At 38.3% G+C, this 26,776-nt stretch overlaps 1 protein-coding gene and 1 long non-coding RNA gene across 2 annotated transcripts in view; one reads left to right on the top strand and one right to left on the bottom strand.

Moving 5' to 3' along the window:
• The window catches only part of LOC138152655 (uncharacterized), a 106,897-nt gene that overhangs the window by 15,532 nt on the left and 64,589 nt on the right, over nt 1–26,776 (top strand). The window lies entirely within an intron of this gene.
• The window catches only part of FBXW10B (F-box and WD repeat domain containing 10B), a 143,080-nt gene continuing 117,780 nt past the window's right edge, over nt 1,477–26,776 (bottom strand). The window contains exons 10-12 of the mRNA XM_069076700.1: nt 20,497–20,655; nt 17,406–17,599; nt 1,477–4,814 (exon numbers count right to left, since the gene is read on the bottom strand). Coding sequence (XP_068932801.1) covers nt 3,985–4,814; nt 17,406–17,599; nt 20,497–20,655 — 1,183 coding nt within the window. The 3' untranslated portion in view covers nt 1,477–3,984. The remainder of the gene's footprint in view (nt 4,815–17,405; nt 17,600–20,496; nt 20,656–26,776) is intronic.

Raw genomic sequence — 26,776 nt, forward strand, 5'->3', positions numbered from 1 at the left:
GGGGGGTGATGTCAAGGGTTAGCTCTGAGGGGTATGCCATGGGCATGAATCCAGGCCAAGGGCCCCCTTGAGCCTTGTTCCCACCTACCTGGGCCCATTATCTCAGAATGTTGACTCACCCAAGAGAGGCAATGTTCTGGCTGTCCCTGAAACCATGGCTACTTGAGGGATAATAGATAAAGTAGTGATGCATGAGATAAGAAAGCAGGACATGTCCCATGGGAATGGCCTCCTAAAGGTTGAAAGCTAGGTGCCTCATTTAAAAAACTCTGTGAAGTTTCCCATGAGAAAGTATGACGTAAGTGCTTCAGCTACACTCTATAAACCTTAACCCTCAGATGCTTATTTGAGACTTGATTAGCATGCATGCAGTAAACATATGAATGTTTTCAATCTTCGCCTAGACCACTAATTATTAACGCTCTCTCGTTTTGGTTGGTGCTGCAAGTGCAAGCAACAGCATAAGTTCCCTCTATCCCCTGTAGGTTAACAAAGCAATTCCAACTGTGTTAGGTGGGCATTGAGGGATAAGTGGATGATGTCTAGGGCATTGTTCAGTGATGAGTATCTGCTGTGCTGACCCTGGGTAAAATTCTAATATAGTAAAATTTACCTTCAGCATCCTCTTTGTTGTGTCCTCTCTTCTTTTGCTATTCCCATCTTGTGGATTCCTTTCTTATCCTATCTATTTACACAAGGGTGGGTAACCTATTGCCTCAAGTCCACATGTGACCCTCTAGGTCCTCAACTGTGGCCCTTTGACTGAATCCAAACTTCATAGAACAAATCCCCTTAATAAAAGGATTTGATCCACTCTTGCTACCTACTTATCCCAGCCTAGTGTTGTAGTGCCCTAATCAGGACATTGTGCCTCAGACCTTCCCTTCAGACATCTGGTAAAAACATTATTAACTTGAGCTAAGGTTTTTGGGTTTTTTTGGAGGGGGGAAGGTAGGGAAATTGGGGTCAAGTGACTTGCCCAAGGTCACATGGTTAGTTGACTGTGTCTGAGGTCAGATTTGAACTCAGGTCCTCCTGATGCCAGGGCCGCTGCACTATTCACTGTGCCACTTAGCCACCCCAAGATAAGGTTTTAATGTCTGATAATGATAACCCTCAGAAAAAGAAAATAAGAGAGGTGGTCCCCTAGAGCTGGGCATTCACTCTGAGTATAGGGATGGACATGAGCATTGGCATCTTTCTAAGGACATGTGCTGTATTTTGCTTTGACAAGAGAGGCAGCAACTTTGTACAGGTTCTTGTGACCAAATCAAGAAGATTGCCCATTGAGTGGCATGAAGGACAAGTTTGCAATTTACTTCCTTAATAGGCTATAAGAGGATTGAAGAAAAAGATTCCATTTCTTTATTGGACTCTTCTTGGCTCCTCTTCCCTAGGTATTTAACCCCTTTTACCATATTCCAAGTAAGAGTAGCTCACGGTGAGTATATGGCAATGGTACTTTCTAGATGAACCTGAGTCTCTGGCTTCTAACTTCTATCACTTTGTTTCTTTCCTAAGCACAGGTCTGCAACTAGCAATTTTGAAAAATAAACATTTTCTAGCCTTGGTGGGTATTTTGAGAGTTTGAGTTCCTAGCCCCTAAGTCTGCTGATAGTCCATTGTGAGGTGATTCCTATAACAACACATTCCTGGAGAATGCTGCAGCTGAAAGGACTAAGAAAGTCCAGGACATTCTCTGGCTGACCATGATCTTGACCTTGTGAGTTGCTCAGGCAGCACAGGTCTGCGGTGATAGTAAAATGTCTTCCCACAAAGTACCTTTATCTTTTTGGAGAAAATAATGTTGATGATGGGTTGTTTTATATTTAATTAATCCCTAATGTAGTCTTGAATTTTAAGCATTTCTTTTGTGTTGGAGGAAATAAGTCCTTTACCTGATATGTAACTATTTTGTATATTGAATATTTTTTCTGAAAAAGACCCTTTTCATCCCTTTGGGGGAAAACTGAGTTATGAACCATAACTTAACTTTAAGAGCTCTAGAACCTAGAATGGACTTGTTACATTGAAGAAAGAGGCTAACTCTTCTCTTTGAGTTTCAGGCTTTTCCCCAGACATACCTGGTTCATATACATCTAGATCAAGAGTCCCTTGGGAGAAGGAATCCCTGGGGCCAAAGGTAGCGTCTAATTTTCGGATATTAAGAAGTGATGAATTTGGGAGCTGCTAGGTGGCACAGTGAATAGAGCACTGGCCTTGGAGTCAGGAGTACCTGAGTTCAAATCCAGCCTTGGACACTTAACACTAACTAGCTGTGTGACCTTGGGCAAGTCACTTAACCCCAATTGCCCTGCCTTTCCCCCTCCAAAAAGCAAATTTAAAAAAAAAAAGTGATTCATGCTAAAAGAAATTTCAGGAGCCAAATCCAAATGATCCCTGTATTTGGAGTGAGAAAACTTGGGTTTGAATCTCAGATTTTCCATGTGACATTGGTAATTCCCATTCCTTCCCACCTCTAGGCCTCTGTTAAGAGGCAGGGTTGGACCAGATGATCTTTAAAATCTCTTTCACTTCTTAATTTAATATGCTTTGATCCCTTAGAGAAATAATGGAAGGGTGGATATGAATTGGGGTATCTTTCTCTGTACCTTTTCCCTATCCCCAACCCCCATTATGTGACAGAATAGAAAGTGCATTTGATTTATAATTGGGGGATGAGAGTTCAAATATTGCCCCTATTACTTACTAACTACATGCTCATGGGCTAATGTCTCTCAGCCTCAGTTCCTCATCTATAAAATAAGGATGTTGGACTAGATCCTACAGTTTCCTCTAGTTCTAAATAATAACATTAAAGATGATCTTTCACCTTTCCAAGTTAAAACAAATTCTTGGAAGTAATACTTGGGAAATCATTTCTCAGTGGAAAGACTGGAGAAAGCATATATACTCATTGTAGTTCGAAGTCTATAAACCTAAGTGAATTGAGATACTTATTAATAGTAATTGTCCCCTTCTTTTCTCCATTCCCCCTCCCCCAGAGATTATGATATTTAATTTTCTTCCATAGGAATAGAAGAATCATTTCCAAAATAAGAGTTTAGCTTAGTTAGCTTATTAATCACAACATAAAATCAAAGATTTTTAACTAAATTCAAGCCCTAAGCTACCTGGGCCAAAAGATTCAAGCATAGAAAACATCTGCACTTTGTGCATTCATTTCTTTTTTTTTTTTAAAGCAATCGGGTTAAGTAACTTGCTCAAGGTTGCACAGCCAGTTATTTCTGGGTGTGGTGCTGAGTATCTGAGCCCAGATTTGATCCAGGTCATCCCGACATTGGAGCCGGTGCTCTTACTCGCTGAGCCACCTGGCCGCCCCTAAGCAATTGGGGTTAAGTAACTTGCTCAAGGTTACTCGGCCAGGTGTTTCTGGGTGGGTGCTAAGTGTCTGAGCCCAGGATTCGATCTCCAGGTCTTTCAACACTGGAGCCGGTGCTCTTACTCGCTGTGCTACCTGGCTGCCCCTTGTGCATTCATTTCTGAAGTGATTTTTCCCTTCTTTTACTAAAAGCTCAAAAAGGCTATTGGTAAATGATTAACTTACATTCAGAAGGGAAAGGAACAACCATTTGTGTGATAGCTGCTATGTGGCACTGTATTAAGCATTTTACAGATATCTTTTTTGATACTCATATAACAACCCTGCAAGGTAGTTATTATCCCCATTTTACAGACGAAGGAACTGAGTTGTACAGAAGATTTTGTTGTTTTGTTTTTCCCCTACTCAGAGGGACAAAATGATCACTCCAGGAAACCATCAGTCTTATTGACCTAACCGTTTTTTCCATCCCCATTCAAGAATAGGATGTCTGTAGCTCACGTAAAGATGGCCAGAATTTCCCCATCTCAAAAGGCCGATTACCATGTAAAAAGCCCAAACAACAAAAACAAACAAAAACAATGATAGCAATTTGATTTTATGTTTATTTTAAAGGTAGAATGCTTTTTTGTGGCTAACATTCAGATAAATGTGTTATGTCCAAATTCAGGGGCTGCTGTTTTCCCTTTCTTCATGAAGTCATCTATAGACAGACCTTTGATCTTCCTGAGCCAGGCTACTTTGCTTGCTTTATCTGGATTGGCTGTTCCAATGGGTTTCATGTTCTTATATTCAATCATTTTGGCTTCATTGTATTCTTTCTTCTGTTTCACTGTCAGTAGCATGAACCCAGTATTGACCCGATAGGGATTGGCCGTCACAGTGTATGTGGGTGGCTTTATCCGGAGATAGGAAGACTCTCCTGTGCTTCGAATCATCATTCGATTAGGTTTGATTATATGGGTGCTAGTTAGGTTACCTGTCTTTGTGTGCACTCTTTCTTCTCCATCCTTCAAGGTTCCACAGGACTTAGGGCGGATGATCATGGGCTGTGGGATGTGAGAACATACCTTAGAGCTGTGTAAGGACTTCTTTAAGTTGGGTTGCAGTTTTTGGATTTCAAATGGGGTGCTAGTTCTTTTAAAACCTGGAGCAATACTGGCAGATTTCAACTTCTTGATTTGAGCAGCCTGTTCAGCCCTCCCTGGTAGGAGTGACATATCTTTTAAGTCCAGAAAGTTATTTGAGGTTTCCTGTTGGAGGACTGCAGGTCCCCAAGCATCACGGACATTGGCTTTTGAGATAAGAAGACAGTCAATGTTACTTGCTGCGTGAGTTTGTTGCAGGGAGCTTACAGTCAAAAGGAGTTGATCAGGTGAGAGTGGCAATTGTGAGGCCTGTTTCTTTATTCTCTGGATAACTGCTTCTGAAGTTTCAACAGTTTCAGGGCAATAAGTTTGAAAGTTGTCACCTGTTTTCCCAAAAGGTGAAATGAAGAAAAAAGAACTTCATGATTACATGAAAAAGTCACATATTTGAAAGTCATTCTAATAAGATAAATAAATAATAAATAAATAAAGTCCTTCTAATAAAGACTAAATTGTGTTTGTATACAGTCCTGAAATTACATAATAATAGCTTTATGGTATGCAAAGCTGAGGTAGACAGGTTAAGTAACTTGCCCAAGGTCACACAGTAAGCGTTGGAGGCTAATTTTGAACTTGAATCTTCCTTACTCTAATAAAATAATGAAACTTTAGATAGGTGTCCAAATGAAAGATGTATCTCAAAATAATCCCATTGGGATTATTAAGAATATAAATTTATTCCAGTCATTGCAATATCCTAACCATTGGCTTCAGTTTCTAGAATACTTCTTTAAGAATTGCCTTTAAAGCTGCTTTATAAGCTATACAAGGAAACTGCTCTGATGTCTTAAACAGAAGTGACAACAAACACTGTCAAAATACTCCTGAGTGCAGCCTGAACCAGATTAAAATATAATTGGGAGATATTTAACAAAATAAAATGCAGTGGAATATAGTTAATGTTCTTAAGTGATTTCCTAAGTCAATATGCAACAGCAAGGATCCTTATGTACAGTTTAGTAGCGCCCTTTTCTATTTGAGTTTGACACCACTGCATTAAAGTACAACAAAATAAAACAACCTGGCTTATTCATTTGGTATAACTTCTTATGATTTTTCCAAATATCAGATCCATTCTCAAAATATTTGAGGATTAAATGTCCTCAAAAATCCTCAAAGGATGTTTTGCAGGTTTTGAAAGTAATTCCTACACAAGAGTTCAAAAGAAGTTTGAGCAGTTGGGAACATTGGAAAAAGTATGTGGCCTCTCAGAATGACTACTTAAAAAAAAAGATGGCACTCATTTAGATGCATAATTTGTGATATATTTAAAAATCAGAGGAATTACCTTATAGTCAAACCTTTCATTGGGAATGTGGTTAAACTTCTCTTATCCTCAATGGAAACTATCTCTGGCATAGTTTCTCATGGGAATATCATACTGTAAAATGGGATTCTAGGAAGAACAAGAGAACCTGAGAACAGTGTTTAAGTGTCAGGTATGAAATGCTAATTAAACATAGTAGCATCTCTGTTTACCAAACCTTTGAATGAGTCTAAAGTTAAAGGGAGGAATGAGGAGACACTGAATGAAGCCAGAACTTAGTAAAAGGTGCAAGTGGAAGCTTCAGTTTTGACACCTGAAATGAAACTCAACACAGGGCAAGGGCTGCCCATTTTAGAGTAATGTGAATTGGACCTACTTTAGTATAGCTAGTTAAAAGAAATGAATTTTGATTACCAAGAAAGACCAGTATTAGCCACAAAAAAGGTATAATACCCAAGCAAATATATCTTTGTCTCTCATCCTCAAAAAAATCTCACTTAATCCTTCCACCCCCTACAATCATCCTATAACTCTTCTGCCCTTTGTGGCCAAACTCCTTGAAAGGGCCATCTACAATAGGTGCTTCCATTTTTTTCTTCTCTCACTCACTTCTTGAACTTCTTGGAACTCTTAACTTGGGTTCCAACCTCACCATTCCACTGAAACTGTTCTAGTTATTAATAAGTTTTTCTGAGGCATACCTTTTTATTTTTCTTGTTTGTGTGTTTTCTTTTGCAACATGGCAAACACAAACATTTTACATGATTTCATATGTATAATTGATAGCAATTGATAGGCTTGCCTTCTTCAGGAGGGGGAGAAGGAAAGAGGGAGAGAATTTGTAACTCAGAATTTTTTTTAAATATTAAAATTTTAGAAAAATGTATTTGGAAAATGTTTAACAAAATAAAAATGTATTTTTTCAAAAATTTATGGATTAAAAAAATTATGGATTTGAATCGGTAAGAGGGAGTCACCTCCTTACCCACCCTGAGTTCCCTTTACCAATTAAATCATAGGTATGACCAAGAAAAAAATTACACAAGGGGGCGGCCAGGTAGCACAGCAAGTAAGAGCACCAGCTCCAGTGTTGAGAAGACCTGGAGATCGAATCCCGGGCTCAGACACTTAGCACCCACCCAGAAACACCTGGCCGTGTAACCTTGAGCAAGTTACTTAACCCCAATTGCTTAGGGGCGGCCAGGTGGCTCAGCGAGTAAGAGCACCGGCTCCAGTGTTGGGACGACCTGGAGATTGAATCCCGGGCTCAGACACTCAGCACCACACCCAGAAATAACTGGCCGTATAACCTTGAGCAAGTTACTTAACCCCGATTGCTTAAAAAAAAAAATTACACAAGGCATTGTGTTAGGGTGCTAAGATAATAATGACAAAAATGGAAAATAGTTTCTTTCTTCAAAGGATTTACATTCTTTTGCTAGATAGGACATGTACACAGAGCTCTTAAAGTTACAAGACACCATATATAATCCAACCTTCTATCTAATCAGAAATGCCTTCTTCAGCACCTCTGAATCATCATCCCCCCTTTGCTTGGAACACTTTAAGACAAGAAGGACACTATATTTTAGAGTGATCTAATTAATTTTGAAATAACTCCTGCAATAAATTAGATCTTTCCAATAGGGACCTGAAATCTACCTCCCTTTATGGCCTTCCTTTGGATCCCACTTGCTTCCTACCCACTAAAAAGCAGGATGAATCTACTCTTTCTCCTACATGGGTAGTCCTACACTTCCCTCCATTTCACTTGGACAACATTTTGTTTGTCTGCCTGGTAGAATATTATCTCCTTGATGTCTGGATTTGTTTCATTTTTTTGTCTCCATACCTTCAGTATTCAGCACAGTACCTAGCACATAGTAGATACTAAATTTTTTGTTGAATGGATGAATGAATTTCTGTCTGCATATACTTTCTAGTCTTAGTACTCCTAACTCTCCTCCATTCAACTGACAAGTTACTTAAACAGAGCACTCCATCATCTCTTGTCTCTACATCATTGTACTTCCTGACTCCCATGTCTGGATGCTTTGCTCCCTCACCTTTTTCTCTTAGTTTTCTCAGTTTCCTTCAAGGCTCAGTTCAAAACTCAGTTTCTGCAGTAAGCCATCCTTGGCTCCCTAGCTACTAGTGCCCTCCTTTCTGAGATTATCTTCCATTTACTCTATGTATGCTGATGATTTCTTAATAGCTATAAATCCAATGACGTTTTCTCAATGGTCACTCTTGGCCTATCTGTAGGCTTTTACACAGTTGACCATCCTCTTTGTCTTTTTTTTTAGTCAAATGCTTTATTCACTTCTAGTTTACATCATTCGTTTCTGCAAGATTTTGAGTTACAAATTTTCTCCCCATTTTTCCCCTACCCACCACCCCAAAATAGCGATCCCACTAGATATGCCCTCCTCCAATCTGCTCTCTCCCATATCTTCTCCCATACCCCCTCCAACTTTCCAGTAGGGCACAGTGGATCTCAATTCCCCAGTGCCTGTATATCTTATTTCCCATTTACATGTAAAATAATATTGATAATAGTGTGTGTGTGTATATATATATATATATATATATATATATATATGTATGTGTGCATATATTTTAAACATTTGATTTTAAAACCTTGAATTCCAGATTCATTCCCTTCCTCCCTTGTCACCCACCCTTACTGGGAAGATAAGCAATTCAATATAGATTGTACATGTGTAGCTATGAAAAACATTTCCATAGTAGATTGTAAGAGACTGACTATATTTCCCTCCCTTCTATCCCACCTACCACTTGTTCTGTTCTCTACTTTGATCTTGTCCCTTTTCAAAAATGTGTGCTTCCAACTTCCCTCCCTTCAGCCTGCCTTCCCTTCCATCATCCCCCCTCTCATCCTCCTCTCCCCTACTCTCCTGTAGGGTGAGATACCCTGTTTAGTGTGTATGTCATTCCCTCCCTAAGCCAAATTCAATGAGAATAAGGTTGACCCATTCCTTTTTGCCTTCCTGTTCTTCCCCTCCATTGTAACCATGTTCCCTTACCCTCTTCTGTATGAGATAGTTTACCCCATTGTGTCTCTCCCCATCTCCTCTCATCCTCTATATTCCTCTCTCACCTCTTAATTTCACCTTTTAAGTATCATCCCTTCCTATTAAATTGGTCCTGTGCCCTCTATCTGTGTATACCTGTACACATATACACACATTCACATATGTATTCATATACCTATATACCCCCCTATATATGTATATGACTGTGTGTGTGTATACATTTCTATTCCCTTCAACTATTCTCATACTGTGAAAAGTTTCCTAAGTTACAATTATCATTTTTCCATGTAGGAAAGTAAATAGTTCAACTTTGTTAAGTTCATTATGATTTCTTTTCCCTGCTTACCTTCTCATATTTCTCTTGCTTCTTGTATTTGAATGTCAGATTTTCTGTTCAACTCTGTCTTTTTCAACGAGAATGCTTGAAAGTCCTCTATTCCACGGAATGACCATATTTTCCCCTGAAACATGATACTCAGTTTTTCTGGGTAGGTGATTCTTGGTTTTAATCCCACCTCTTTTCACCTTCAGAATATCATATTCTAGGCCCTTCTGTCCCTCAGTGTAGAAGCTGCCAGATCATGGGTTATCCTGATTGTGTTTCCACAATATTCAAATTGTTTTCTTCCTGGCTGCTTGTAATATTTTCTCCTTGATCTGGGAACTCCAGAACCTGGCTATAATATTCCTAGGAGTTCTCTTTTTGGGATCTTTTTCAGGAGGTGATCGGTGGCTTCTATCACCCTCTAATTAGAACTGAAGGTCATGATAGAGGTTGAAAGTTTTTTTTTTTTTTTTTTTTTTTTTTTTTTCTAGGTTCTTTTTTTGATCATGGCTTTCAGGTACTCCAATAATTTTTGAATGATCTCTCCTGGATCTATTTTCCAGGTCAGTGGTTTTTCCAATGAGATATTTCACATTGCCTTCTATTTTTTCATTTGTTTGGATCTGTTTAATAATATCTTGATTTCTCATGAAGTCACTAGCTTCCATTTGCTCCAATCTAATTCTGAAGGAATGATTCTCTTCAGTAAGCTTTTGAGATTCTTTTTCCATCTGGCAAATTTGGCTTTTTAAGGCATTCTTCTCCTCATTGCCTTTTTGAGCCTCTTTTGCCATTTGAGTTAGTCTATTTTTTGAGGTGTTATTTTCTTCAGTCAGGTTGTTGACTCTCATTTCATAATTTTCTTGAATTGTTCTCATTTCTCTTCCCAATTTTTCCTCCACTTCTCCTATTTGATTTTCAAAATCCTTTCTAAGCTCTTCTATGGCCTGTAACCAGCTCGTATTTTTCTTTGAAGCTTTTGGTGCAGGAGTTCTGACTTCACTGTCTTCCTTCTGTTCCATGCTTTGATCCTTTTTGTCCCCAAAATAGGAGTCTAATGTTGGATTCCTCTGTTTGCTCTGCTTCCTTCGTTTGCTCATGTTGCCACTCAATTACTTGACTTTTGGGCTTTTTGCCACGGTGGGACTCTGCTGCCAGACAGAAGAGCTTTATCCCAAACGCTGAGGTTTTCTCAGCTTCCGGAGGTATTAGTTGGGTGCCCTCTCTGAACCCTCCACATGCTCTGGCAAGCTGATCGCACACCCCAAGACCTCCACCCTAGACCGCAATCCAGATCCAAGCAGGTTAATGCAAGAGCAATTACCCCTCAGACTAGTTGCTTGGTCCCCCTAAAATCTGCAGGCCAGGAGCTGAAGTTGCCACATGGCAGCAGCTGCATGGCCGCCTGTGCCTCAGCAGCTTCTCCCTCCAGGGGATAAAGGCCAGACTGCACTCCCAAACTACTGGATCCCAAAGTCCACAGTGCACTGACCTCTCACTTTGTCCTTAGCATGTATGTGTTGATAATTTTGTAAACCACCCCAGCTGCTGGTGATCTGAAGTCCCTCCAGCGAGCGGCTGGTCATGCCTGCCCCGGGGCTAAGACCTCTAGCTCACACAGGGCTGGGTTGGGCTCCCTGAATGCTGTGCTGGCTACTTGCTGCTGGCCTGCCAGGCTCAGTGGGTGGTTAGCTTCTCTGTGTCATTTTGTGGGTTCTGTAGCACCAAAGTTTGTTCAGAATCACCTTTTACATGAATTGGGGGAAGTGGAAGCCAGAGCCCCACAGAAGTCCTGTTTCTACTCCGCCCCCCCCCATCCTCTTTGTCTTGATACTGTCTTCTCTCTAGGTTTTCAAAACACTGCTCTCCTGATTGTCTTACTACCTATCTGACCACTCCTCAGTTTCCTTTGCTGGATTCTCATCTAGGTCATGCCCTCTAACCATAGGTGTCGTATTGGGTTCTGTTCTATGTATGCCCTCTTCTCTTTTTCCTATTATAATACTTCCTTTGTTGATCTCATCTATTCCCATAGATTATTTACCATCTCTAATGCTAGTGACCTCTAATCTTCCATCTACAACTACCTCTCAGACTAGATGTCATGTAAATACCATGAATTCACCATATTCAGAACTGAAGTAATCTTAATATCTGAGTATCTAAATCTTCTTCTCTTCCCTCCCTCTCCCTTCAACTTCCCTGTTACTCTCAACATCATCCCCTAAGTCTCTTAGGTTTTCAGCCTCATCCCCTCACTCTCACCTCTAATGCCATTGTCCCCATCCAATGCCTCCATTCAATTCTTTCGCAAAGGTCTTTCAATTTCACTTTTGTAACATCTTTCAAATATGCTCCTTCTTTCCTCTGATACTGCTACCTCTCTGGTACAGGCCCTCATCACCAGTAGCCTGCTGGTGGGTTGTATCCACCTCAAGTATCTCCCCACTCTAATCCATCCTCCATTTAACAGCCAAAATAATTTTCCTAAAGCCCAGGATGACCATACAATTTTTCTATTCAGTAAACTCCAGTGGTCCCCTATCACTTCCAGGATGGAATAATAAATCTTCTATTTTCTATTCCTTTTCCTGATGGGGAGCTACCAAAGTGTTTTGTTTGTTTGTTTGTTTTCTTTATAAAAAGTACTCAGAAAAGCTAATAAAGAATTTTACTTGGGTAGCAGTGTGAAGAATTGATTGCAGATGAGATAGATTGGAGGCAGAAAAATCTATTAGGAATCTATTAAAATAGTCTAGGTTAGACCTTCTTGTTATGTGAATATCATAAGATTATCAAATGCCTTGTTGAAATAAGTTATACTATGTCTATGGCATTCTGTTGGGAGATCAGTCTAATAAACTAGCATGTAATTTCAGGAACAAAGAATGCTTACATACCATGTCTGTAAGTAAACAGGAATGCCAGCTTAAGATGTAATAACTATATATTTTAACAGTTTGATAATGTAATTAAGGTGCTAGTAATCATTGTCTTTTATATAAAAGTGGAAAAATTGTTCATTAAACATATTACTGAATAATCTGATATGTATCCAGATCTGATCTGTTGCACTCTGTTCCCCCAAACCAGGGAGAGAAGTATTAGTAAAGAATATCAGGGTTAGAATGAACCTCAGAGGCCATCTAATTCAAACTATACCTGAACAAGTATATCCTCTCAAAAATATTCAAGGTCATCCACCTTTCACTTGAAGATTTTCAGTGAGGTAGAACCTGCTCCTTCACCAGGAAGTTCATTCTATTTTTGATAGCTCTAATTGTTAGGGAGTTTTTCCTTATGATGTATTGAATGGAAAGTACACCAGTGGGGATTAGGGGGGTGTCTTTAAATAAGACACTTGTAAACAGTAGCTCAGGGATCAGCGCATATTCTGGGGGCTTCCAAGTTGACATCAAAGCATTAATGACTACTTTTTGGATCCGGTTGTCCAACAAGTTCTAAGTATGCCTAACTGGACTACAGAGTATCCTGCTATCATATCCATAAGGGAGACTTCACCCTCTTTTCCTAAAACCTAGGTAAACTACTTTTGAATATTCCCAATAGGTGCCTCTAATTCTTTTCATCTCACTTCTTAACTCTCCACAGTCTGACTTCAGGCCACTCAACTGAAATTGCTCCTTCCAAAGTTACTGATGATTTCTTAACTTAAAAATCTAATGACTTTTTCTCAGTCCTCATTTCTCATCCTTCTTGATCTCTCTGCAGCCTTTGACACTGTTGATCAGCCTCTTCTACTTGAGACTCTTCTTTCTAGGATTTCAGGACAATGCTCTCTTGGTCCTCCTTTTACTTGCTTGAAAATTCCATCTCATTCTCTTTTGCTGGATCTTCAACCAGGTCATGGCCAGTAACCATGGTTCTCCTGGGTCTTCTTCTCTTCTCCCTCCACACTACTTCACTTGGTGATTTCCTCAAGTCCCAGGGATTTAATTATTATTTCTATGATGATGATTCTCAAATCAGCTTATCCAACCTAAACCTCTGTGCTGATCTTCATTCTTATATCTCTAACTTCCTATTAGATGTCTCAGATTGGTTGTCCATTATGTAGACATCTTAAACTCAACATGTCTAAAACTAAACTTATTTTTCCCTCAATCCATTCCCTCTCCCTAACTTCCCTATTACTTTTGAGGGTACCATCATCCTTCCAGTCACCAAACCTTACAACCTAGTGTTATCCTTGACTCCTCACTATCTCTAGCCTATCATATCCAATTTATTGCCAGAGGCTGTCAGTTTTAATGTCACAGCATCTTACTCCATGTTTTCTCTTCTGACACTGCTGTCATCCTGGAGCAAGTCCTCATCACTTCATGCCTGGACTTTTGTAATAACATGCTGGGTTGGTCTGTCTGCCACAAATTCTGCCACTCCAATTCATTTTCTACTCAGATGAGTAGAAGCTGATCTTTCAGAAGTACTGATCTGACCATGTCATTTCCCCTTTTTAATAAAGTCCAGTGGCTCCTTCTCACTACCAAGATTAAATAAAAAACCTATAGTTTGGTATTCAAGTTCTTCATAACCTGCCACGCCCAACCCCTTCCCATCACCCTCCACTTTTCCAGTTTTCTTATACCCTACATACTACCTCCTTCCACCTGTGAACTCTTGCATCCAGTGAGACTGGATGCTTTGTTTTTTGACTCCAGGAATTTTCACTGACTGCTACTCGTGCTTTGAATGCTCTCTCATCACTAAAGCCTTCTTGCTTCCTTCAAGTCTCAACTAAAATAAATCCCAGCTTCTACAAGAAACCTTTCCAGATTCCCCTTAATTTCTAGTGCCTTCCCTTTGTTGATTATTTCAAATTCATCCTGTATCTAGTTTGTTTGTATATGTTTATTCCTTCACTAGTCTAAGAATTCCTTGATGGCAGGGACTGTCTTTTACCATTCATTGTATTCTTAGTATTTTCCTACAGTGCCTGGCACACAAAAGCATTTAGCAAGTGTTTACTGACTGATCTGGCCAAACAAAGAAATGGGGTTAGTCTCCTTGATGAAGTCATGCTGACTTTTTGTGATCACCACTTTGTTTTCTTGATGTTCACTTCACTATCCCTTAATAATATATTCTAGAACTTTCCCAGAAGACAGTTAAGTCTGTTTAAGATGCCCAAACTTCTAAGGTTTAGAGTGAATGGACAAAGGTCCAGGATAGGACCAAGTGATAGATAGCAATTTATCATAGTTCTTTTGTGCTATCTCCTCCTGTAGCAACTTGCCCAACAAAAAATGCTTCCTGGCAAAACGATTTCCCTACACAAAATAAGATCACACTGTAACCCAAATTACCTTTCCTCTGTTGACTAGGAGAAGCATCTGAGTACCCTGTGGCTGGGACCCTCACCCTTACCCTTAAATTTCTCAAGCTCATCCTAAGGCAAAATTGTGAAGTTTATCTTTGACATCCCTGTTGTTTTGGACTGTCTTATAATAAAAGTCAACATGTTTTAGGAGAAAAGAGTACTGAATTTAGATTAAAATGGTCTAGATTTGAATTCTATCATGCTACCTGTGTGACTTTTGGCAAATTAATTCATTTTTTTTGAACCTCATCTGTAAAATGAAGAGGTTAGAATAATTGATGTCTAAGATCCCTTCCTGCTCTGTCAGGCCTATTCACCACAGGGTCAACCTTGAAAAAACTTTTATCTTGAATTTAATGTTTAGCCAGTTCTTGTAATGGTTGCATATCTTTATTGCCACTTAAATTTACTAATATTGTTTTCTAAATAAATTCTGATAGAAACAGCATTTCTCTGATACCCACTGCCTTGTACAATTAGATTATTTCTTCCCTACAGCAACCCCAAGAGACAAGTATGATATTCCTTTTACAGACAGAAAAAATATGGTCACATGTCCAAGTACTCACAGAAAGCAAGCCATATTTAGGATATAAATTCAATTTCAGCATTATCTTTTTTTAACATTCTCACTACTATCTATCCCATTAACATATGGAAAATAACTGACTGATATTTCACTTCATCTTCTAGTATTATAGCAGTAACTAACTCACCAGAAACTGACACAAATTCAAAATTGGCAACCAACACTTCTAGAACATGCAATAGTTCTATCATTCTGTGACTGTTTTAATAAACCATAAAATTCTGAAAGGGTTTTTTAAAATCATCTAGTCTAATCCCCTCATTTGACAGGTTGGAAAATTGAGACCCAAAGAAATGAAGGGACTTTCATAAGAGTGCATACTAGTAGCAGAACCAGGACCAGACTCTACCTCTCATAATTTCTAGTCCTGGACTCTTTCAAGTTAGAATCTCATAAATTCAGGTTAATTAAAATAAACCATGTTGAACCAAGGGGGTTATCAAATTTTGGTGACTTGACAGGGAAAAGGTGGTTGGTTATAGGAGATAGACAAAACAAAAAGTAGGATGTAGAGGTTCTGGATGATTGAATGCATGCCTTTCTCATTCTTTCATCTTGTATTCCCTTCCTGCAGAGTTCAGGAAAAACTAGGAATGTGACAGCAAAGGTAAATAAGTACAGGTGGAGAGAACTAATATGCAGCAGTTATTTCCTACACTGCCCTGTGGCAAGGCCTCTCTTGCTTTTTATGACCTTGAGGTGGTGAAAGTATATTGAAGAAAAACTATATGTCCATCAATTTTTAACAAGCAGAACTCTGACTATGCTGTGCTCATAGCAAGATATACACAAAGTGATTACCCATTTCAAATTTTTAAAAGTTCATCAGAAGTGCATCTATACCTGAATAGAAAACAAAAAGTATCAAGTGTCTGCTGCTTCAGAGAAATTATCTGAGTATCTTTTAGACTCAGCAAATCCTTAGGAAAAATCAGTCATAGGCTATAAAACTGTACATACCATTTGACCCAGCAGTACCACTGCTAGGTCTATATCCCAAAGAGGTCAAAATAAAAGGAAAAGAACCTACATATAAAAATATTTGTAGCAGTTCTTTTTGTGGTTGCAAAGATTTGGAAACTGAGGGGATACCCATCAACTGGGAAATGATTTAACAAGTTGTGGCATATGATTATAATGAAGTACTATTGTGCTGTGGGAAATGACAAAGGGGGTGTGTTCAGAAAAACGTAGCATGGACTGATATAAAATGAAGTAAAAAGAACTGGGAGATCAATGGGCCCAGTAAAAGCACTACAAAAGACTTGGCTTCTTTGATCAATACATGATCGAAGACAATTCCAAAGGACTAATGATGAAAAAATGCTACCCATCTCCAGAGAGAGAACTGAATGCAAATTGGAGTATAATTTTCTCACTTTATTTTTCTTTCTTTTTTTAAAAATGTGCCTAATATGGAACTATGTTTTGCATGATTTCACATGTATACTTGATATATTGCTTGTCTTCTCATTGGGTGGGGGAAGGAATGAGAGGGAGAGAATTTGGAACTCAAAATTTAAAAAGAAAAGGATGTTAAAAACAATAAATTTAAAAATACTTTAAAAATAAAAAGATCACTTCTTGACACCAGTTTGAACATGGCTTCAGGATAAACTCTCTTGATTCTTTGTTGACTCTACCAATGCAGAAGACAGATAGTGAGTTGAGTCTTGACAGGAAACTTTTTTAAGGATATACTTCAGTTGAATCAGAGTGACAGGGCAAGTAACTAACAATTCATATGGCTTTCACCAGTCAATCTCTATTATATTCAATATCATATAAACCTAGGTTTGGACCACTCTTATTGCTTAAGAAGTCTAAGCCATCTAGCCTTCACTTAATCATCTAGTAAGAGACAGAGAGAATTGGCCTATTAATTTTTCTATAGAGTTATCAGCTGATCCAGTTTCCTATACCAATCCCAGAGGACTGGTAAATCCCAGAGGAGGATTTAATGTGCCTAAGAAAATTTCTCTACCTTGTAATAATGTTTGTGCCTTGAGGAAAGGCTCTATCAGGGACTCCACATTCCTCAAATAAGATATCTTTCAGATATATAAGCATGATATGCTGTTTGCATGGTTCTTCCCTTAGAAAATATTGCTTAAGGTTGTACATTATGAAAAAAGGCAAAAAATGTCTAATTCATCTAATGGTAGATGAATCATTAAAACGGACAACTTCATTCCAAATGGAATGAGGAAAGGGACCTTAAATAAACAGTAGATTATCTTGTGACAGTGATTTTGTAGGAGCCCCACCATCACCACACCACTGTAAGATTAGATCCTCCCAAGACTCTCTGCTTTTGTATTCACAAAATCATTTACCGGTATGCTTAGCTTCACTTTCAACATGTATCTTTGGATGACTGATTCTGTGATCCTTTGCAGAGGAAACAGGGTCTTCCTTTTCCTTTTCCTTTGGTTTCTTGGTAAGTGGTTTATTCTTGTCTGAGTAATACTGCCATTTGACCTCGTCAAACTGGAACATCACAATGTTGCTCTCTGTATTGATCACCATCCTAGGACCAAAATAACACCTCAAGACAGACACATTTGATCAAGCTTCCAACAAAAGAGAACAGCAGCCACATGAAGTGAAAATCAAAGGACTTGTTCTACTTTATAATTTGAGATGAAAGGGACCTTAGATGTCTAGTCTGATCCTTTCATTTTACGGATGAAGAAACTAGTACCCAAGGTAACTAAGAGATGAGGGTCTCTTAACTCATCTTCTGATTCAAAATACAGCATTCAGCCTTATTAGTCCTTTCTCAAAAATAAGTAGGAATGATTTTTATCTTCATCAAAAATAGATATGTGGTACATTGGACTTGGTCATTTTTCCATCTCAGGAATCCTAAATATTATTGATAAGGATTTATTTTGAGTTTTTATCTGTTTAGTTCACAATATTTTTAAATAAAATGCCTCTAAGTCTTCAGATAACTGTCAAATGCTTGAGATAGAGACTAGTTCTACAGATTGGAAATTCCTAAGTACTAAGAGAATGGGGCTCAGAAATATATCCTTGTGGCCTCAGACTGAGTATAACCTCACTAGGAAATGATTATGAATTCAAGTATGTGTTAACTTTATTGAATTAAGACTGAGGTGTAATGGTACTCTGAAAATTGCTTGGCTTGGAAAACTTATTGGCAGATCTATTTTTCTTACTCTACTTCTTCATTCTATCTTGTCAAGGATAAGCATTCTGTATTTTTTAGTGGAAGGGCAATATCTTTTTGTAAGACATTGATTGCATCACTAATATCCCCTTTGCTTTATACACTAGAAAGAAAGTTTCTAGAACTTTGTTTTAAAAGGTTGCTTACTGCAGTCTACCGTCAAATGATTTCGGTTGCTCAAAATATCTAGAAGATTTCAATTACATTTTCTATTTGATCTGTGCAGAAAAATTATTTTTCCCCTGGAAAAAATTAGAAAGGACTTTGGGAAGCTTTTGTAATTTATATTGATATGAAAAGTTCCTCTTGGAAAGTAATGTTTAATCAACTAAAAGCAAATCATCTTTTAGGATCATAGATTCAGAGCTGTATGACACCTTAAAGGCCATCCAGTGTGACCTACTCATTTTAGAAGAAAATGAGATCCAGAGAGTTAAGTGTCTTGCCCTGGCATTACATAGATAGTAAATAATGAGACTGATTATCAAACCAAGGTCCTCTGACTCCAGATCCACCATTCTTTCCATTGTACCCCACAGCTTCCTCTTCATAAATAATAAAGGTTAAGCAAGTTTGCCATAATTTTATAACATTTTTCATTTGCCAACATTTTTTTATTTTATCTTTATAAAGCACTTACTATCTTACTTTTAAGAAGGGGAAAGAGTATTACCCAAAGTTCATTTCACAATTGAGGGAAATTAAGTTAATTTTCTCAAATTATATAGAAAATTCAGTAGAATCAATTCGATTCCACTTTGCGCTTTTAAGATAATACACTTAATATTGTGTTCAGAATATAATAAGCACATTGTAATGAATAATGAACTTAGTGATATTAAGCCTTTTGTACACTTAGTGATTCAATTCTCTCAGCATTTCTACTCACTGCAACACCCCACCCTTCCTATAATTCTTTTCTGATTGGAAGTGTGAGATTATAGACAGTTAGGACCAACAGGTAAATAAGTGTGTGAAAGATGATCAAAGAACTTCTTGGTAGCAAAACTACAATGTGGAAAAAAATATGGCACCCTGTTTTATGATAAGGGAGCTCCAGGACAAAAAAACTTAAATAATTTTCCTCCAAACACAAAAAAGCTTGGTAACAAAGTGATGTTTTTGAATCCCAAATGGTTTCTAAGACTTTTGCAAAGCCCTTCTAGCCCCCAAATCCATTCTCCCATAATAGTTGTAATCAGATGGTATATGTACTCATTCTTTTAGTGAGAATGACAGAATTTCATAGTTAGAAAGAACCTAACAATAATCCATCTATTCCAACCCATACTGAAAAATAATCCATACTTAAAGATACCAAAAAATAGCCATCCAGCTTTGCTTGGAGACCTCAAATGAAGGGAAACCCATAACTTCACAAGGCTAATAACCCTTCCACTTTCAGGTAGATATAATTGTTGGAAAGTTTTTTCCTGATGTTTTTTTTTTCCAGACACCAATGTACTTCTTTCCAAATTCTACCCATTTCTCCTAGTTCTACTCATTAGACCCAAACAGAACAATTCTAATCCTAATCTGTCTTCCAACTCACCCTCTACATGTGGATAACTCTGAAGAGTCCTGGATCATTTTCTCCTCCTTCTGTACTCTTTCTTTTGGTGAGCTCATCTCTTTCCTTCAGTATGTTTGCACATTAACTCCAAATCTGCTTATACAGCTCTAATCTCTCCCAAGTAGTCTGTTGGACATCTCCAATTGGATATACTGTCAGGACTCCCTCTACACTATCCAAACTTGCCTTTCCTTGAAAGATCTCTTTTTAAAAATTAATACCACTATCCCCCCATTGAACCCCTAGAGTTCTCTTTAATTCTTCCTTCTTCCTTGCTCTCTATCCAATTAGTTCCTAGGTTTCATTGATTCTACCACTGCAGTATCACTTGCATCAATCCCCTTATTAGTAAATTGAGGGAAGGTTTCCCAGAATTCAACGATATTTAATAAATTTATTAAGCACTTAATATGTCCAAAGAATTATGCTAGACTCTGAGGGTATACAGAGATGAAGCAAAATATATTCCCTGCCCTCGTGGAGCTTACAGTCTAATAGGGGATAAAACATGTAAATAAATTAATTATAATACAAGGCAGAATGTGATGAGTGCAAAGGAGAGGTCCAGACAAAGTGCTATGAGAAATCTGAAAAGAGATGAGTAGAATCATCCAAAATAGAATTGCTCATGACTCTGACCTCCACACCTACCACCCACCTGTTGCCCTCAATAAAGAAGGACAGCACTGGGTCACTTCTGCTATTGGCTTTCATCACCTTCAGACAGGTCCCATTCAAGAAGTTGTATATGCGGATCTTCCCATCAGCACAGCCACTGATTACTCGGAGATAGAGAAAGGCCACACAGAGCACCTCCCTAAAAATAAATCAAAAAAATATTCTCTGGTCAGACAGTTACATATGTGTGAATACATATATACTGTATCTACATATATGTATACATAATATCTTAAAATGAAGAATATAAAGAAATTATTTTCCCCTTTTTTTCTTTCCTACTCTCTTACCTCTCACAATAAAGGTATAGTGCCTAGGTGTGTTCAAGTTGATTACTATGACAATAGAAGAGATCAAGGTTTCCTGGTGCCAGATATACCTTCAGGAAAATAGGCACCCAGTGTCCCAGCTAAGCAGTGGGCTATATACAACAATGATATGCACTGATTTCTTTCCTCAGGACAACCCCTATTAGTTGGGAAGAGGCTAAAAGGAGTATGTGAAAAGGTTAGTAAATAAAGTTAATTTAAAGTTAGCCCCCACTCAATATACAAGGTCCAAGAGGTTTAAAGAAAAACTTTAAGCATAGAGGGGAGGCTGAATTAACTGAGTAGACCTATCAGTTAATTCAGCCTCCCCTCTATGCTTAAAGTTTTTCTTTAGTAAGGAAGGCATGTGAAAGACTTATATGGATTACAGTAAGGTAGACTGGAGCAAAGGAGCCACACTGAGGAGTGGCTGTGTTTCTTCTGAAGATTCCTTAAGGTTAAGAGCAAATCATCCTGTGACTTCTTCAAAGTGGGCTTGGAATCAGGAAACTTGGATCTGTATCCCATCCCGGTTCTTCCACTTATTGACTGTGACCTTTGACCAGTCTTTTTGAATCCCAATTTCATAATCTCCCAAATCAACCAATCAATTAATAAACATTCATTAAGCTCCTAATAGGCACCAAGGGCAACTAGGCAGTGCAATGGATAGGGTGCCAGGTCTAGTCAGGAAGACTCATCTTCCTCAATTCAAATCTGGTCTCAAGACAGTAGCTATGTGGCCCTGGGTAAGTCACTTAACCCTGTTTACTTCAGTTTCCTCATCTGTAAAGTGAGCTGGAGAAAGAAATGGCAAACCATTCCACTATCTTTGCCAAGAAAACACCAAATGAGGTCACAAAAAGTTGCACATGACTGAACACCAACCAACAACAAAGAACTTAGACTTAATACATTGAAATGACTTTGATTTCACAGGAATAAGATTCCTTGAGATGAAAGAGCTGTTTTTATGTCTTTTTCCATCAAGTGATTTATAAAATATTTTGTCAACACCCTCTTTAATTTGAAAGTCAAACTTAAAATCTGTTTATGAGAGATTTTAGTGGATTTAACACTAAGATTAAACTGCCTCCCTTAAAATGCCATTTTAAAAATAAATTACTCTTGGAATTATTGTGTTGTTGGCATGTTTTAATACAAAATAGTTTCCATGTAGACATTAAATATTCCTAACATTCTCACTATTCTTGCATCTATTTTTTTATATCTGAAATACATGTATAAGCTGTTAATACAATCGAGTCAAAGGCTTTGCCATAATCAACAAAGAGAGTATAAAAAGGCATTTTTTAAATCAATTCATTCAATAATTACTAAACAATAATAAATTGCCTCATACTCCTGGAACTTTTTGGCAAATTATTTTTGCTCTTCAGCCAATGTTATTTTCTTTTATGTATTAATAAATGTTTTGGTGATACAAGTTGTGACTACTTTGTATAGAGCACATAAATATGTGCTGTATTTGAAGAGTTAGAGTTCTCTGTTAAAAAGAAAAGTGGTTTTTGTATTGTATTGTTTTGTAGCTAAGAATATAGCAAAGTAATCTGTTAGTAATTCATATTCCCATGTGAAACATTTGAATCAATAATTGTTGGTCTTATCTGGCCATACAACTTTCCAATTTTACAAAGACGCTAGAGTTTCATTCTCCTAACTTATTGTAACTGTGCTATCATTCATTATATTGACAATGCACAAGTTTTTTTTGTTTCTTATTTGATAAAATTTACAATTTCCTTCTATTGGATTTCTTGGACTTAACCAAAAATTATCTACCTCCCCTTTTCATTATGAATTCTCCTTCACTCCTGAATTCTTTACTTGTCAAGATTCTGTAGTAAATTTTAATGATTTTAAATTATTTATTTTATTATCTGTGTTGCTCTGGCTACTTGTATTGCCTTCCCCCTTTAACTTTGCTTTTAATATTTGTTTTCAAATATTAATTAAGGAAATCTAGGATATATGATATGCTTTTTATTTCCAGATTTTTTCCCACATATTTATTTTTTGTTGCCTTTAGTTGAGAGTTCAAGTTTTCAACCATGTGTACCAAGTAGATATTGGTGTAATTTTCACGTGCCTCTCTGAAACTCTTCAGCAACTCTCCCAGGATTCTTTTGACATGTTGGTATTTGATGTCTGTCTTTAGGGAACTTCTTTTATTGTTCCTATTTTTCTCCTGTGGTTTTTACCATGGCAGTGACTACCACATAACACTGCTGGGTGCAAGCACTGAAATGTTTTTTTACTTTCTGCCGAATACTGTTAGAGAATGTATTTTTTTCATGGTGGTTATAACAAATTCCAACTTTTCAAAAAATTACTCTGTTTTATTATAATTACTCTCGTACTTGAATTCACAGAGCCAAATTTACAAAGAGCTTTTTGAAATGCTAGTCTAAGTATGCCTGTTTTTGTCATTTGTTTTTTTTTTTTTTAGGTATAATTTCAAGAATTTGCCTTATGTGAGAATTTTTGATGATTTTGAAGTCTTCAGTTTTTCCTTTTATTTTTTTATTTTAGTAGCACCTTGATTTCATCTAAGCTTAGGAATCAAATAATTTTATAATTGCCCTACACTGGTCAATAATACACTGATGTTTGATTTGGAGCTGAAACTGTGTGTGTGTGTGTGTGTGTGTGTGTGTGTGTGTGTGTGTGTACACCTATAAATGGCTACACATGTTTCCAGTTTCCCTCTTTATTTTAGTAGCTCTTCAGTTTCATGTAGTCTTAGGAATCAGATTGTTTTTGATGTAGTACTGGTACATAATGAAAGTATTCATGTCCTCAGTACATTTATTGTACACTCACAGTTTGCCTACTTTAGGGGTCATTGCCATTTGTACTAAAGCATTCCAGCAGTTGAAGTATTGGCATTTCTGATTTATTCCTAAATATTTTGCCTTCTTGTGGTACAATGAAACAAAGGACTGCCATTTGCTCCACTGCACCCAATGTCAAGCTGAATTAATACCAAGTTTCCATTAGGACAAGATTACATCTCTATGCCACTCCATTTATTCCTTTGATTCATAAGAAGGATTTTTATTACACAGGCTAGGGAGCTAATCCATTCAGTGGTATTTCCAGAACTCACTTGGCCAGCAACTCAGTTTCTGCCAGACCCTTATAATTACCATGATGGTTTCAGTGCACAGGTTATTTTATATCTCCCTGACTAGCATTCCTTTATTTTGCTGTCTACTTTTAGGTATTTTTTTCTGGAGTTGCTCTATGAATTCTTTCAAATGTAATTTTATTTTCTAGATTTAGATATTATGAGCAGCTCTCATCTATTATTTCCTTCATTGTAGTGTTAAGGTTATTTTGTCCTGTTGTGTTCTTCTAGGAGACCTATGATCCTTAGGTTGTCTCTATGCATCCTGTCTTTGACATCAATACATTTTACTTGCCTAGTGAGCATATTTTCTTTTAGTGTTATTGGGTGTTTTTGCTTTCCTTCTAGATTGTGTTCTAGATTTCTGTGTCTTTGCATCCCCAATCTATTATTCCCTCTTTTGTTTCTTTTGTGAAGAGCCTTACCATTGTACATATTTTTCTATTCTGCCCATTAATTTTTACTATTCAAGCCATAAATTCTGCTCTCATATTTCTCATTTTTCTTTTGAATCACTCAGGAAGAATGTGTTGTGATTCCATGCTCTTCTCAACTTCCACTGGGTCCTCTGTCTTATCAAGTTTTAGACCATTGTTCTTCATTTTGAAATATTTCTTCATAGATGTCCAAACTAACTTACTAGATGTTAAGGTCTTATTTCTTTCTGTTGTTACCTTTTCAATTGATTTATCAATTCATTTTCAAGGTCTTTGGGTTTTATTCTTCCTGTAATCTTTGATAATTTCAGTCTCCCTGCTCCATTTTCCCTATTGATCACTTTGACTCCCTCCCCTTTGTGGTTTCATTGGGGGATGGATCTCATTATCTCAGCCTCCTCCCATACAAGGCAATTCACATTTCACCAGCTTAGGTCTCTGCCCCAAGTGGTCAACTCTGACCCTAACTGGATGCTTTGCTCTTCCCTTCAGCCTTGGCTGCAAAATACCTCCTCTCTCTCCAAGCACACAATGTCCTGTCCTGTTCCCTCTCTTCCTTAGTTCTTTGGCCTGACACCTGAAGTTAGAAGTTTTGTAGAGTTGGTACTACGTGCTTGTCTATGTTGGCACTGGGTCTACTGCTGCATGGGCAGTTCAGAGTTTTGTAGTTCTGGTGCTATAGGGTTGTGGTTCCAGGCAAACTTTTGTTCCTAAGGTGCTGTGCCTGACTGGCTATCCATTGTGACCAGGGAAAATTGGAGCTAGGATCTACAAGGAACTGGAAAGAGAGATGGGAGACAAGAGTATGGGATATTATTTTGTTGTAAGTCTGTGTCTGCTAGAGCAGTCTCACTGTTAGAAGCATGGGAGATTGTAGAGAGCTGCTAAGTGACCTCAGGGTCAATGAGCATCAATTCATAGGTTTTTTTTAAAAAACATTTTAGATTTCAGGTGTTCTAGATCATGGAGATTCTTGAAGTTGTTTTATCTTTAGTGCATAATTTTTGTTTTGGAGAGGTTTGAGATATTGTGGGGAGTCAGAGAAAATGTTTGATACTCCATCTTATTGCTCATGTGACCCAGACATTCTCTCTTTGACTTTTAAAGTCCTTCAAAATCTGTCTCCAATCTACCACACACATATCATTTCATTTCCATCATCCATCCCTTTGCACAGGTGTACATGCTAATAACCTGGCATATTCTCCTCTTCTCACCCTTGACTCTTAAAGCCTCTAACTTCCACCAAAACTTTGCTTAATTTCCATTTCTTACATAAGAGCTATCCTCAGTTACTAGTGCTTACTCCCAACCATTTTTTCCCTTTTTTGTATATATTTTATGTTTACTTATCTGTATATGTATTGGTCTCTATCATGACAATTACCCCTGATAGCATATACACTCTTTGAGGACATCCTAGCATAATACTTGGCACATAGTAGGTGCTTTATAAATGCTTGTGGTAGAAAAGGAAGGAGGGAAGAGAAGAAGGAAAGAAGGTAGGAAAGAAAGAAGGGAGGCAGGGAAGAAGAGTGGAAAGGGGGGAGCAAAGAAAGGGGAAAGTAAAACAAAGTGCTTTACTTACAACACACCTAGGAGGCAGGAATTGCAAATATTATTCTCTTACAGATAAAGAAACTGATTTGTGAAAATATGAGGTGATAATAGGGGGCGGAGCCAAGATGGCGGAGTAGAAGCACGACCTTCCCGCGGCTCTGGCTTCCACCCTCCCCAATCCATGTAAAAAGGGGACTCTAAACAAACTTTGGAGCTGCAGAACCCACAAAATGACACAAAGAAGCTAACCTCCCACTGACAACAGCCCGGCAGGCTGGCAGGAATTGGCCAGTGCAGCGCTCTGGGAGCCGAGCCCAGCCCCACACCGAGGCTTTAGCCCCAGGGTGGGCCTGACCAGCCGCCAGCCAGAGGGACTCCAGATCAGCAGCAGCTGTGGCTGTTTCCAGATTTATCAATACATCGATACGAAGGACAAGGTGAGAGGCCAGTGCAGTCTGGACTTTGGGACCCAGGAAGTGGGAGTGCATGGCTTTTACCCCCGGAGCGAGAAACCACTGAGACGCCAGCACAGCCTGCAAGCACCACGTGGCGGCTTCAGCTCCTGGCCTGCAGAGTGTAGGGGGACCAAGCACCAGTCTGAGGGGTCATCGCTCTTGCTTTAACCTGCTTGGATCTGGATTGCAGTCTAGGGTGGACGTCCTGGGGTGTGTGTCCAGCTTGCCAGAGCGTGTGGAGACCTCAGAGAGGGCACCCATCTAATACCTCAGGCAGCTGAGAAAACCCCAGAGTTTGGGATGAAAACTCCCCTGTCTGGTGGCAGAGTCCTACTGTGGCAAAAAGCCC

The sequence above is a fragment of the Petaurus breviceps genome, unplaced genomic scaffold (assembly GCF_028583685.1).
Source record: "Petaurus breviceps papuanus isolate PSGF00001 unplaced genomic scaffold, PetGlider_PUasm1.0 90925, whole genome shotgun sequence".
Taxonomy (NCBI): Eukaryota; Metazoa; Chordata; class Mammalia; order Diprotodontia; family Petauridae; genus Petaurus; species Petaurus breviceps.